The sequence below is a fragment of the Crocodylus porosus genome, unplaced genomic scaffold (genome assembly GCF_001723895.1).
Source record: "Crocodylus porosus isolate Cpor-Errol unplaced genomic scaffold, CroPor_comp1, whole genome shotgun sequence".
NCBI classification, from domain to species: Eukaryota; Metazoa; Chordata; order Crocodylia; family Crocodylidae; genus Crocodylus; species Crocodylus porosus.
The window spans coordinates 54,716,787-54,732,510 of NW_017728948.1; the positions used below are offsets into that span (position 1 = coordinate 54,716,787).

The 15,724-nt window shown below is 43.8% G+C and overlaps 1 protein-coding gene across 1 annotated transcript in view; it reads right to left on the reverse strand.

Moving 5' to 3' along the window:
• LOC109321855 overlaps positions 1-2,805 on the reverse strand; it is a 56,598-nt gene extending 53,793 nt beyond the window's left edge. Inside the window, exon 1 of the mRNA XM_019552619.1 lies at positions 2,756-2,805. Within this exon, the coding sequence (XP_019408164.1) occupies positions 2,756-2,805 (50 nt within the window). The remainder of the gene's footprint in view (positions 1-2,755) is intronic.
• Positions 2,806-15,724: the final 12,919 nt, after the last annotated feature.

The following is a 15,724-nucleotide window of genomic DNA, read 5'->3' on the forward strand; positions in this document are numbered from 1 at the left end:
CGCAGCTGGAGTACTGTGTCCAGTTTTGGGCTCCACAATTCAAAAAGGATGTGGAGAAGCTTGAGAGAGTCCAGAGGAGAGCCACACACATGATCAGAGAGGTCAGGAAAGCAGAGGTTATGATGACAGAATGAGAGCCATGGGGCTCTTTAGCCTGGAAAAGCACAGGCTCAGGGGTGATCTGATGGCCACCTATAAGTTTATCGGGGTGACCACCAGGAAGAATTTCTTTACTGTCTGAGCCTCCAAGGTCTGGAACAGCCTGCCATCGGAGGTGGTTCAAGCACCTACATTGAACATCTTCAAAAGCAAATTGGATGCTTATCTTGCTGGGATCCTATGCCCTTTGGGCGGGGGCTGGACTTGATGATTGTCCAAGGTCTCATCCAGCCCAAATGTCTATGAAATCTAAAACCTCTCTGCCCTGGGCCCAGGCAGAGCAGTAAAGCTCCTAGTTGTTTTTTTTTTTCACCTGGAGAAAATGCGGTGTTGTTTGCACTTTGTTTGCTGCACCTCCCCCTTTCACAAGCCGAGACCCGCTGGGGACGTGGGTGTGCGGAGTGGGGAGGCCGCGGGCGAGGCAGCGGGAGCCGACTCCCGCAGGGTGCAGCTGGGCGGCCTTAGGGGGAGGTGCGGGACAGAAACGCCTGCGCCCTGCCCGAGGAGAAGCGCCGAGAGGAGCCTCCGCGTCCGTCTCCTGCAGGCTACCCCGACTTACCCGGGGAGGAGGCGGCACCGGCACCTGCCCCTGCCCCAGCCCGCGCTACCTTTTCCCGGCCAGGGCCAGTCCGCAGAGGTGCGCGAGGGTCCTGCACAGCCCGCGGAAGCGCCGCGCCCTGCGCTCGCCGGACCCGGGAGCCATGAGCTGCGCCGCGGAGCGGGCTCCGAAGCGCGCTGCCCGCCGCCGCTTGTGCACACTGGGCAAACTGAGGCACGGAGCCAGGCCCCGCCCACGAGCCGGGAGCTCCTCCCCGCTCCCCTGAACGCGCCTGCCCCGGCCTGGTGTTGCCCCGCCGGGAGGGGGCGGCTGCCAGCGTGGCGCGAGCGCGAGGAGCGAAGTTGCAGCTCCCCACAGGCAGGGGTGCGCGGGGGGAGGTACAGCGTCGCATATGAAACAGCCCGTATTTTTCTCCAGTGAACAAGAAACTCGGAGCTTTACTTCTATCCCCCGGGGCGGTGTTCTTCGGTTTAAGATGAAAGCAAAAACAACTACGACTCTAGTGGGATGAGTTGAAAACTTTCTACCCCGCTGTGCAACTGGAGCTTCGTTACCAGGAGCGGCTAACAGGCAGGCAAATTGCAGAGCAAAGGGTTGGGGAACAGCAAGAAGAGAGGGTTGTTAACACCTGCGGAATCAAGGGTTTAGAAGGGACCAGGTAGATGATAATGAGCCATGACATCAATTGGCTCCCTGGGCACCGCCTGACTAGGATTGCTGCTGCCACCCCTGGGCACTTGGTTTCACACTTTGGGTGGAGCTCAGTTCCACACCAGCTATAGATAAAGTGCCTGCCACCATTGTGAAGTGTGAAGCCACTCGTACAGGAGATGCTTGGGGCGCTTCAGTAAGAGAGGCTTCTGGAGCTGCTCTAATTAAGGCAGCCCTTTCCCAGAGCAGGTGTGTAAATGCCCCTTGGGTGCCACAAGAAATCACTTGTGGTTGGGCCCTGAGTCTGCTCCCTTCATGCGCTGGCACTTCCACCTGCAGGCAGTAAGAATGTGGCAGGTGCATGGGCCAAACTCACAGACTTCAATGGAAGTTGGAACAAGTGTCTAGCTCCTGTCAAAACTGTGGGCGCATCCAGATGCTTGTGGACGTTTGGTTCTCCAGGGACAAGTAGGACCTTGAGCCATCGCTTCTTGTCCCCAGGGAACACACATGCCATGCATGCTTTGGTGCACAGCAAGTTGCCCTGGGTGGTGTAGGAGAGGCTGCCCCAGCAGCCTTACCTGGGGTCCTGGAGGCCTCCTGGAGCTGCAGCTGAGGCAATCCTGCCAAGGAGATCCTGGCTGAATTCAGCTCCAAGAGGCCTGACTCCACTTTTTAGCAGCGCATGTTCAGGCAGCATGCACTGCCTCAGTTTTTTTTACCCTTGGTCAAAAAAACCTGCAGGAAACAAAAACGGAGCAATGCACACTGGGACAGGGTGCCTTTGCAGCACAGAGAACTCCGGACTGTGCAGTATGTGGCACTGCAAATGCCACAACCGCGCGCTCGTCTGGGCGTGCCCTGTGGGGCTACATTTACCTCTTAGTCCTTTTCTCCTTCTGCTTGTTTATCCAGCAAGCTCTCTACCACTTTACACCATTTCTTGTCACTTTGTGGCAGGACTGTCCCTAGGGGTGCCGTGACCTCCCCTAGTGCCCTTGCCTACCGTGCCAAGTCTGGGTCCTGAACGCGCCCTCTATCTCGCCCGCCACGTCTTTGATCTTATTATTATTAATGGGAGGCTGCCTTCTTGCCCCCTTGGCACGGGGCTGGTCTTGCTTTACCACGATTCTGGGGCTACTCCCTAGGCCGGCCCTCGCTGGCCTGTCTCTGTGACCACCCTAAGCAGCCCGCTCTCTGTCTTCAGGCTTCCTAGTAGACTCGCCCTTCTCTCCGGGGCTTTCCACTGGGCTTGCCCCCTTCCGGGCTTCCCCTTCATGGGCAGTGCCCCACTGGGCCTGCCCAATGTCCAATATATGTGCCCTCTCCTGGGACCTACTCAATGTCCAATATACACGCCCTCTCCCAGGGCATGTTCCAAGATACTCACGCCTCACGCGCTCTCCGCCCCCACTGGGGCCCTTGCTCGCGCTCATCGCGCTCTTTGCCCCCACCGGGGCCCTTGCTCGCGCCCCTCGCGCGCCCGCCCACACTGGGGCCTTCTATGCCCGACTCGGGCTTCCTAAGGTTGGGGCTCAGGCGGCCTTAGCCTCACCTGGCCCCCCAGACCCGCCTTCTCGGGCCTATGCCCCACTGGGCTCTTCCCAATTGGGGTTCCCAATTGGGCCTCGTCTCGATATTGCCCCTGCTGGGCTGGGGTCGAAATACCCCACTAGCTCAGACCCATCTTCCTGGGCCTACGTCCCACTGGGTTTGCGCCTCTCGCGCGCCTGCCCCCACTGGGGCCCGCCCGCACTGGGGCCTCCTATGCCCGACCGGGCTTCCCAAGGTTGGGGCTCAGGCAGCCTTAGCCTCACCTGGCCCCCAGACCCGCCTTCTCAGGCCTATGCCCCCCTGGGGCTCTTCCCAACTGGGGTTCCCAATTGGGGCTCGTCCCGATATCGCCCCCGCTGGGCTGGGGTCGGGACACCCCACTACGCGGTACCCTCTGTGCTAGGAACTCCCCCTCTACCAGGGAGTTCCCTTGAGGCCTCCTCCACCCCTACAGCCTTGCCCGGTCCTCCGGTCTCCTATCACTATCAGTAGCAGGCTCCTTAGTGCCCTGCTACACACCATTATCTAGTAGCAGGCACCCTGGTGTCCTGCTACACACTTGCATATAAGTTAGGTGAGGCAAAATGCAATCATTTTCATTTGATAGCAGTTTACATTCACTTTGTGTAGTCATTTTTATCTGTGCAAAGTACAAAGCCCTGGAGAATCAATCCCACCATTTTTTATTCATTTTTTACCAGGATGATACTGCAAACCTTGCTCTCTAACTGACCAATATAAAAGAAGAGATTACATTTACAGGAAAATGCTGTAACTTTATCTTCAGATAACATCTCTCATCTGTGGGTTACAATCTACTTTATAGACTCCAATTAAACTTCATTACATCAGGAGTGGGAATAATAAATGCCTAGAGTATTGCACGTGGTCATTTGAGACTGTGTGGAAAGAGGCATGAGTATGCCATCTTTCTCCTCCTTTGCTCAAACCTGCAGCAAAATTATGGCATATTATAAATTAATTTTATAATAGCCTTTTATACTTTCATTTATACTTGCATTTTATTTAATTTAATAAGAATGTAAAACTGGGATTAAATAAATCATTTCAGTCAAACAGTGAAATATAGTTTACTAATGCGGTTAAATGTGATGAGCAAAAAAGAAGTTAGTGAACCTAAAATATTTGTACTTTCAAACATTAAGGGAGCTTTCACATGAAAATGCAAAGTTAATGCTTTACTTTCCTTATATACTCTATATACCTTTTCTTTTCCACATGTATAACCAACTCCTCTTCCCTTTGTGTAGGACAAATAGTCTCATTGAGGTTCAAAGGACTGTACTACTTACATGAGCAAGAAAATGAGGTATACAGCTCCTTAAATGTAATAATTTGTTTTCAGCATGAGAAACCTCAAGCTTAATACTTGATTGTAGCCTGAAAGAGGCCAAAAGACTTAAACTGAATAAGGTAAGGACTGTATCATTTGTCAAAGTCCCTCATTATAACAACTTTAAAAATGCAGCATAAAGGAGTGTGTTTTGATTCAATAGTGTAAAGCCAGAAAGACCATTAGATCATTTAGTCTGCCCTGTTGTATATCACAAGCTATTCAGCTTCACTCACTTATATGTGTACTGAGCCCAATGACTTATCTTTGACTAAAGGGCTGTCTTGTTTTGAAGACATCATGTGAGAGTCCACTATTCTACTTGGCAGTTTATTTAAATGTTTAATTAACTTTCCAATTAAAAGTGTGGACTTTATTTCTAATTTGATTTTGTCCAGTGTCAGTTTTTTCATTATTTCACAGCATAAAAAATGTGAATTACTATATAGAATAAAGTGTATTTTAAGACCGATATAGCAAATTGGTGCTGTTCCCCTTTATGTAATATACTGTACATCATATAAATTACCTCATGTTATGGATTCCTGACCCTTTATGAATGTTTTACGATGGATTGGCTATCCAATAAGTTTATAGTGTTTTAAGAGTACTTTGCCTCACATTCATATATTGATTTTAATATATATCCACATTTATCTGAAGTAATTGACTATTTTCCATTAATAATTATATTCACTTTTCACGATGGAAGAAAACAGTTCCTATAATAAGACACATAAAGATCGTTACAATAGCCTCTACAGTTACAAAGGAAAATCATTATTAAAAAAAGACTAAAACTCAAGTAATGTTACCTCTGTGTAAAAAAAGACGCACCTGCCCAATGGAAAGTGTTAAAAGCAAAAGGAAAACGAGGGAAAATTTGGTCAATGTCCTAAATATATGAACAATTCATAAAAGATTATAAAATTTATTCTAACTAGTTGCGTATTTAGTTATCAAAATATTACTGATTAATATATCTCTATTACACTTACTCTTCCCTATTCTGCCGAAAAGTACTATGGAATCTTTAAAGTTTGCACATGACAGATGAGGTCTTGAACCAAAGTTTTTGAAACAGTGTGTCTGACTCTAACCCGCCACCTGTTGATCAGTATGTACTTACGTGTGTACATAGGTATGCACATAATACGTAGCTTTAGGCAAATGTTGTTTGAATATTGGTCTTAGTTTTTTGGAGTCTCATAAAAAGATTCACATACAGAAAACAGCATGGACATTACAATCATATCTACATTAGAAGCATAAAATGCTGAATTGATCATGCCAGAATTTTATCTTGTGAATTATATGCAACTCCAATCCAGCATTCTATATTCTGCAAAGTACTTAAGCATCTTCTTCAGTGGCTTGCTGAACTGAGACTTGAATTCATAACTGGGGGCTTAATGTACTTCGTACTTGCCCCAGTACTTTAGAGATCTACACGGGTACTTAGCTCATTGGTGTTCAGTCAGACTTCTAGTATGTTTAATGTTAGGCACACAGGTAAATCCCTCCAGAAGTGAAGCCTTAGATAGCCTCATCTTACCTGTTAACAAAGCACCAAATGTTTCCTTGAAAAGGAAAACAAAACAGATTTTTTAAAACCCAGAACTCACCCCATGCTACCATGAAAACCCATGATTTTTTGTTGTTGTTTTCTCCTTTACCATAACTAATGAGTTTTTTAGTCATCCATCATTTGAGTATCCATCAATCTTGCAGTCTATCCATCATTCTTTTACTGAAATCCCAAATGGCATATTGTACTAGAGTACGTATATAAAAAGACTTTAACAAATTGATCTTTTCTCTACAAAGTATTTTTATACTTCTATGTTAGAATTGCATGAAACAAGTTTTAAAAAATCTCGTTCAATTGTGATATCACTACTGTTGAATGAAACAATTTTACCTCATTTTGGTTTCTTACACTTCAATACAGGTTAACTAATTTATGCTAAACTTCCATTGTATTTAGTTTTATTAATTCTGATACTAACACCTTAGACATAGTAGCCAAACAATATGTTGAGGCATTCTACAAACATTATTGAGAATGTAAATCTATTAATGGGGAAAGATGATTAAATAATAACTCAGAAATTAATATTTTACTGATTTCCTCTCCAAATTTTGCCTGCAGTTTCTAGTCACCCTGCAAATTAGTAATTTTCTGAGACACCCATATTTGCCCCAGAATCTTACTTGCCATTTAAAAGAAAATAAGTTTCTAACTTGAGCATCTATGAACACAACTTTAAAAATGTAAACCAAGTGTAAATGTATGCAGTGATGTCTGCCTAGATCCTTCAACAATCTGAAACAAGAGCTGCAAGAGTGTGAAACCTGATGATGGTAATTTAGAGATAAATTATTATTTTCCCCTTTCATTGTGTAGGGAAGCCCTAGTGGCTTAGACAGATTTTCAAGAATTTTATGTTTTCCCATCCTTCCTTTTTCTTAAGTGCACCACATTTCCATGTGAAGGCAAATTGAAAGAAATATGGTGTATTATTCAACACTGTTTTCTATGGGTCCAATCCTTCTTCCATTAAAGTCAATGGGACCTTTTCCAATTCCTTCAATGAAAACAGGATTGAGTCTGAAAAATAGAAGACACTCCCTTCTGTCTTGAGCTGTATGTGCTCCCTTTTGAGTTCTCTGTTCCTGTTCAGTTAAGACCTAAACATAGAACTTCTCCCTAGCAGCACAGAGTAATCAATTTCTAGTAGGCTGACTTAGCCCCATTATTTGTTTCAGTGTTAGATATTTAATATATTTATAAAAGGGAGCTACACTGAGCACTGGATAGTCCACTGTTTTTCCTAGAATGAATGCCAGAATGAAACTTTCCTCTGAACAGTGAATATTCTGATGTTCCATTAGGGCCCGATTCAAAGCCCACTGAAGTCACTGGAAGCTCTTCATTGACTTAATGGGCTTTGGATCAGGCCCTAAGTAATCACTTAAATGTATGTACTAATGGACATTAATAAGTCCAAAAGCTATAGGGACCCATCATAAATATCTTTTATGAAGCTGATGAATTCCTTTTTCCCAGAACAGTATGTCTGAGAAACTAGAAAGCTTAGAACTAGAGACAGTATTTATTTATTCTTTTAGGACTTGGTTCTGCACCTATTAAAATTAATGTGACAAGCATAATAGGCAGAATTATGTGCTGTCAAATAAGGTTAGTAGATATTCTCATCGTCTGCTACAACCCTTGTGTGTATCCTCGTGTCCAGCATCCACATGAGGTAAAGCACAGTCATTACAACCTTTCATGTTCATAAATTTATGCATTTGCTTAAGTGTTTGCACAGTTGGGACCTAACTAGGTATGTGAACCATATCATCTTTGCACATATCTTAAAAACAGGGGAAAAAAAATTTACCTTCCTCAACCCCTCTCAAGTATGCTTGGCTGGATGTGGTTAGACCTTCAGTTTTATGCACTGTGATTAGATAGGCTCAGACAAATGGTGAGATTGCTCAGACCTCGAGAGCTGGAAACAATTCAGATTCTGTAACAAGATGTCTCAGTCCCATCTCATTTAGAAACCAGGCCTGGCAAGATCAACATATAACTTGTGTGGGCTAAATGGGGAGGGTAACAGATGATAATATACATGAGCCTCTTAGACCTCCTTAGATCCCTTCGCACCCCAATTTTCTATGATTCTATGACCTTTTAGCAGCTCTAAAGAATTGTCCCTTGACTTTTGGCAACTATGCATGGATCCTAGTGTAAGTAACTGAGCTAAACTTCTACTTGTAAATGAAGCCAGCCTAAATAAGCCTACTTCTGTTTTATATGAGTCAATTAAATTGTAGAGGAAAAAATGCTGCTGCTCACAATCCCTAAAATCCTAAGGCCAGTTCTATACATTGTGGTGTGATTACAATGGATGAAGACTGCCAAGCATAAGGAACAGGAGAAGGTGCTGCTTCTGGTTCTGAAATCTGCTCCATCAAAACTGCCCTAAAACAGCCCGTTAGTAGGCTGGATATCAAATAGGGGAAACGCAAAAAGGCCAAAGTCAGTGGATAAGAAAAATGCATTAATAAAGCATTGGATATAAAAACAGTTAGCCTTCCTATTAGATATAAAAAAATAACCTTCCTATTAGCATGCAAGGCGATGGCTGGTTTATGCGTTACTTAAGACTTCATAAACCATGTTGCAGAAGTAATTTCATTCCTATACTGCTTTTTGAGCTACCTTTTGATGTAAGAGGAGCTGAATATAAAAAGAAAAGGTATCAGAGAAAAAGGAATTTGCAATCAGGACATAAATGATATCATCTTGGTTCAGAAGTAAATACGTATATGACAGGCTCCCACCCTACTCACCATGGCGCAGGTATCTACTTGGCTGGTCTACAGGTGAACCAGCCAGCACCATGCAGCTGGAAGGAGCTCCACCAGTTGGTCTCGGGCCCAAAGGCTCCAGGCTTAAAGGAAGCCCAGAAGCAGAAATGGAGAAAGAACATGTGGGAGCATCAGCAGTGGAACTGGACAGCGTCCCTGCAGCTGAATGGGACCCTGCACATCTTCGGCAGTTTACTGTGGCCTAATATTGTCACACATGTAGATGGGGATGCTTTACTCTGCAGCTAGTTAATCTACTCTGCACTTAAGTGCACATATAGATGCAGCCAGCTGGTCCAATAAAAGATATCGCCCTAAGAAATCTTTGCCTCTAGAAAAATCCACCAAGAATGGATTAAAGGTAAACAAGGAAGGTAGCTTTTGCAAATTTGGAAAAATAAAGCAAATACATGTGTGGGTTTTTGGCTAGATCAATTTCTAGAAAACAAATACCTAAGGGGAAAACAATGCAATGAGAAATCTAGAGGAATAAAACAGCAAGAAAGGGTTTTTTTTACTAGTGTGACCTGGATCTGCTAGACAGCCAGCAAAGGATAGCTAGGAATTCTGCCTAGTTAGCCCAGGTATAAGTGTAACTACTGTGTGGATGCAGTCATTAATGAATGCTGTAGCACTGACAGCTATCATATAGCTAGCAACTGTTAGTGTTTTAGGATGTTTCCTTCTAGTACGTTTATAACTGCTACTGGCCTTTGGATTTAATACAGGAATTTAACTGACTTACTGATGTGGTCACTCAAATTCCAACATCCATATAAAGCAGGGGTGGGCAATTATTTCAGCTGGAGGACTGAATAATTTTGGACTTAATAATTTTGTTGAGCTGTAGAGAACCACGAGGGTAGCCCTGCCCCTTGACATGTGTCCCACCCCCTGGTCACCATCTTGAGACTGGAAGTCCTGCCCCAACCCCTGATCTTTGACACCAGAAGTCCCTTCCCCTGACCTTTGCCACCAGAAATCCCTTCCCCTCTCCTGAGCATACTCCTTTGGATGGGAGGAGGGTTGTCATTTTGGAACTAGAAAAAAGCCAAATCATATACTAAAAATCAAATATCTAGTATAACATTTTAATTTTATTTCAAAAAATATTTTGTCCTGATTTATGTGTATTTGCATAGCATATATAGAGGTGGATTGCATAATAACTCAAAACAAAGTCTTACTCTTGTATATTGTGTGGAGACGATGTGCGGGTGTGTGGGGGAGCGTGTGCGGTGTGCTTGTGGGGTGTGGTGAAGTGTAGGGAGTAGGGGTCTAGACCAGCATGCCCAGAGGGGCAGCGCATGTAAGTCCTGATGCTGCGACATCCATGGAGGACCCAGATACGTGCTTTGTTGCCAGCAGAAAGCTGGTTGCTCCCCCTAGGGCTCAGTTCCCCAGAAAAAAACAGAAGCCCTGATCACTGACAGGGAGCCGAGCAAATGCCACTTTGATTTCTGCAGCTGGCAGGCTAAGAACTGAGACCCAACCCCACTCTCAGGCACCTGTAATAACCCTCATAGTACTACATAAGTCAGGTGGTGCTGGGAGAGGGGGGCCTAGTGGGCACTGTGAGCGTCCACCAAGGCAGGAATGCAGCATGGAGCCCCCTTTGTGCTATATGTCCCAGACAAGCATCTGCAGACCCAGAGCACCCCAACAGGGGATTGATGGAACTGCAAGCTTTGTGTAGGCATGGTGGGGCACACCTTGCAGCGTTACTGTACCTGGCCAGGCAGAACCTGGACCAGAAAGCCAGCCAAGCAAGGGGCAGCACTAGTCTAAAAGTGTGTGAGAGAAGGGTGTGCTGAATGGCAAGAAACCTACATGTTTAAGAAAAATGCTCAGCATGGGGGCATCACTGCTGACCACACAATCTGAGCTATTTAAGTTGAACTTTTCATTACATTGTAATTTTCAAGGGATACAGGACCACAGACACACCCCCTTCAGCTGTCATTGTCACCGGACCTTGGCATAGGAGGAGAGGGCCCCATCCCCATATCTGAGCATCATCCAGGTCAATCCTAAATGCCTGAGCAGAAAGGGGTGGGGTGTAGGAAAAGAGGAGCCCCACAGAAGATATGCCAGCAGTCACCCTGGGTTCTACAGGAACCACTGAGCACCACCCCTGGAGGTAAAATCCAGTGTAACAACAAGTCATGGCAGGAAAATAGACCCAGGTATGACATGGCCCAGGAGGCAGGCATGTTCATTGGTTGGTATGATGGTCATGAGTCTGTCACAACATAGAAAACCTCTGTCCAAATCTTTTTTTTCCCCCTGGAACAGAGTAGTTCAGTCATTCATACAAAAGTTTCACCTAAATGTCTAGCATCTAGTTGAAAATAGAGCACTATTGCCTCTCCTTTTCCAACAGGGTTTCTATGTACAGGAACCCCAGGGGAACTGTAACATAGCTTTCAATAAGATGTGGTCTTCGTGTTCAAATAAGAAAGGTGTAATATATAGAATTGTATGAATGTTTCTTATGAGTATGGGTCTTGGCCAAAGTGTACCCATATCTTTTAATTTAGGACAGAAGCCTTTACTGAAGACAGCATGAGCAGATCACTAACGACCTTCCCTTGTATTAAGATACAATATCAGAGCCTGAATTACTAAAGGATTTCTAACATGTTAATTGCCATTGGCTTGAAGTACCAAGGTTATAGTAATACCTTTTATGTAAAGAACATATAAAATATTATATGAAATACTAACCCACTACATCTCACAACATCTCCCATGAGGTAGCTATTATTGTTTACATTTTAAGGATGGAAGAACTGAGGTAAAAGGAAGTTAAATTATTTTAAAAGTGTTTTTCCACATATTTGAGTCAAAGCCATTTTCCTTTCCTGAGAGCCATAGGAGAAAAATTCAGGGGAGAGAGGATAAGGTTGGAAATATCTGTTATATCTCATCTCTGCTGCTCCCCAAAGGAGTCAATGAAAAATGCATGGCTTTGACACATAACCAAAACAATTCTTTCAGTTTAATTTGAGTTTTGCACAAATTAAATTTAAAGGTAAATTCAGCTAGAGCTACACAGATTTTATTCTGTCTAGAAAACTGAAAGCAAAGTTTAGAAGGCACAAATCCAGGCAATCTGAAACTTAAGCAGTATGCTGAACCCTCCACCAACCAAAACCTGGTGAGTTTAGCACAGATCTAATAATAGAGTTGTCCAGCTGGCTTTTAAATATTTAATTATTTTGTTTTTATGGAGTTATGTTTCAAGTGTTCAGCATCCTAAATTTTTCAGTGTTAAATCTGGTGATACCACAGGAATAAAATTAACATTAACATATGTATATAGGGTAGGCATTGAACAAAAACCAAAGCTTTTTAAATGCATTTTATATCTATAACTCCATAGTTTAAAAAATTACACAAAAATATTCCAAGCATATGAAATGATATGTGCTGTATATATATTGTAGCTGAGTCAGAATAAGTTGCTTAATGAGGAATCTGGCATTGACTATGAACCACTGAAACCTCCTTTCCTGACACTATCAAAACTAATGGTGATGAAGTGAAGCCTGAGGCAGCAGAAGCTTCAGCAAAGCTTGACAGATTGATAGGCAGGAAATACAATGGCTGGGCAGGAAAAGTGTGAGTATTGCAAGATGTTCTATTTTACTGCATGCCTGCACTCTACGACACCTCTGAGTTTCCAGATACATAAATTAGGTATCCCAGTCCAAATGCAGGAAACTGATAGCAACAGATAAAAATCAACAAAGCCAACTAATATTGACTTGAACCTTTCTTGAAATTATGAGGGTGTAAAAAAGCAATGCCATGTCCCAATGAGTGAGTGTGGAAAGAGCCTATTTAGAGACTCTTGCCAAATTCATACAGGTGATTATGATTTGTGTATTCTGCTCTGCCTCTATGCCATCACAGTGTTATGTAGGTAAGGAGAAGAAATGAATAAAAAATAATAAACTTGGATTCACTATACAAATTTCAAATGGAAAACTTTATATTTAAGTTTAATATATCAGTTGGTATGCACAATAGTTGTATTTATTATCTTCAGTATTTTCAATTCAATACCTTACAGAAAAAGGTACAATCTTGTACATTTATTATGCACTTGCAAGCCTGTATGTGGTAGATTAATATCTCAGACATTTGAAATTCTTCCTGGCTTAGAACATTCAAATGGTCAGTTTAGAACATAAAAAACAACAACTCCATTATTCATGAAAAGGGTAACAAATATATTTTGGAAATTCTTTTGGCAAAAAGTAGACTAATACGTGTGTGTGTGTTTTGAGATAAATCCTTTAAATATACTGAAGCAGAAACGTTTCTTGATCTTACTATGCAATCATCTTTCAGGCTTGATTGAGTCTTGAGGGAGACAAAGCTCCCACTGAAACTTATAGATCTGATTCCTTTTTCACACTGATATTAATTGGCTCTATATTGCAATGATGTCTGTGAAAAATTAGTTTATAAAGTGGTGTAGTTAAACTATTTTCAGCGAAGAAATATTGTTCTTATTCTTAATGTTAGTGCTGAATAAGAGCAGTGGAAAATACTGTCCTCACTCATGGGAGTTTACAATCTAAGGCCCTTAGATTGGTATGTTGCACCAATTCTAGAGTCTAGACTTAGAAATGGTGGTAACCAGCTATGGAAGGGTCTCCAAGCTGTAGGGGCATCATCTGGTATAGGGCCAGCCAGCATTCATGACTCATTTCCATGTCCCCGCCTCTAGCATAGGAACTATGAGCAAGAGAACTGGGCACCCCTAAACCTTGCTTCTCCTCAGCTAATATATCAGCTGTAACACTCTTTACTGCTCTAAATTATTCCAGGTGTCATTGCATTCTCTTCCCAGTAATGTTGTGCATTATTACTCAGATGTAGTCTAGCTTTTGGGCTAAGAGCTGTAGTTCACATTAATTCAGTTTCTTGTCTCCAATCAGTAGCAGAAATGTATTGTAGAATTAGGAATCATAAATATTTAAAATAGTATCAACAAGCTGCAGAACAATCTTAAATAAGTCACATCATGCTAGTTTGCTGAATCTCTTCCTCCTAGTCTTTACTTAGTGTGATTACTATCTAAAGCAGGGACTGATTCTGCTCTCAACCTAATTTTACACTGGCATAACCTCAGTGGAATCACTCCAGCTTTACACCACAGCAAAGTAAAGCATAATAAGGATGTGAGACTCTAAGGTCTTATGAAGTAAGAACTACCTTTATTGTGTTAGGGAAGTACTATGTACATCAACAGTGAAATATTGGAATATTAATATTTGTTGGACTCTTTACCTGATCAGCCAGATTCTAATTGCAGAAGCCCATTGGCCAGGTTCACTTTTTTCTCAGTTACACTATGAATACAGGAAATGAAATCAAAGGAGGTGCAGTGTGTATTAACATATGGAACTCATTGCCAAAAGGTTTTGTGGAAGCTGTCAATTCAGCCAGATTAAAAAAGGGATTGGATAAATTATTGGAGAAAAGGGGGATCAGTAGCTAGTAAGCATGTGAGTCAGGGAACCTCAGAAATACAACTTTCTAGACCTTAAATGCTGGAGGCTGCCAGTGAGAGAGGAACAGTGGAAAAAACCTTGGTCATACCCAGTTCCATGAACAAGTGGTGCCTCCCACAGGTGGAAGAGCATGATGATGGCGAGCAGCAAGCAGGGAAGACCCGCAGCCGCTGCCTGCACTGTTGGCAGCAACAAGTGGTGAGCGGAGATCACTTGCAGCTGCCACCAGTGGTGTCAGTAGTGGGGCGAAGGGTGGCGGGCGGTGAGCAGGAACCGTCTGCAGCCATCTGTACTGTCAGTGGTGGCAAGTGGCGAGCAGGGACCTTTGCATCATCAGAAAGGGATGTGCAGCAACTGCCTGCAGAAGCCAGCAGCGGCTTTGGCAGTGACCAATCTCAGAGGGCATGTGCCCCCCTGTGCCTCCCTATGCACCACCTATTCCCAGTTCACCCTCCCTTTCCGTATTCATTTTGCACCACTGTGGGACAAGATACTGGGCAAGATGGGCCTAAGGTCTGACTCAGTAAATGGCAGTTCTTATGTTCTTACTAGCAAATTGCCCATCAAGAATGACTGAGTGGGGGGTACAGGCAGGGACAGAGGCCTGTGTCTGCCCTCCCTGCCCCCAGCCCTGCCACTTCAGGACTGGGCCCACTCCCCCCACTCTTCCCACCACCACTTGCGGGCTGGGGCTGGGGGTGCTCCTCCCATCCTGCTTTGGGTCCAGGGTCTCACCTTCCTGCTCTATCCTTTCCATCACCATCACCTTCAGGGAGCAGGGCTGGGGTGGGGGGGCATGGCCAGCAGCACTGGCCTAGCCCCTCCACTCCATCCCCCCCGGCTGCTGCCGCCTTTCCAGAACACTGTTGGAGCACGCTGATTGGTTGTTTCAGACAGCCAATCAGGGTGTGAATAAAGCATTACAGACAGACAGACAGACTAAGGCTTTTATAATATTAGACTGTTCAGGTACTATGGAAAGAGGTATGGAAAGAGGCATAGAAAAGAGTAGAGGAAGTTGTTACTGAGAGAAAAGCAGATTAAAAATATGCTGGAACATTCTTGCACTGTCTAGTACAGGCTTTGAAAGTGTGTGTTTGGGGGGGGGGGGGTAATGTTCTCCTGAGGAACTTTAGCCCAGCATCTATAGGGTGACAACTATAGCTGTCCTTGGTTTATAAGAACAGCCAGCCAGGCTTGATCCATCTAGCCTGATACTCTGCCTCCTGCAAGGATGCCTAATGCTTTAGGTAATAGGTCCTCTTATTCCCAGATTGTATTGGGCCAACTGGGAATGCAGTTACCAGAGGAGAATTCTTCTTCATTCAGTCAGATGTCAGTTTCTACTAAGATAAGTGAGAAGATGATTATACCATAAGTGCAAATCTCATTAGTGGTTATAAAACTTTTCAGCCCCTTTTAACAGTGTTCTTAAGTCTTTGACTAGATGGACTTCTGAAATGGAATATGGTGCAAACTGACACAGCTGTGTGCAGAAGTAATGGTTTTGTTTGATTTTAATGTACTGCCACTTAG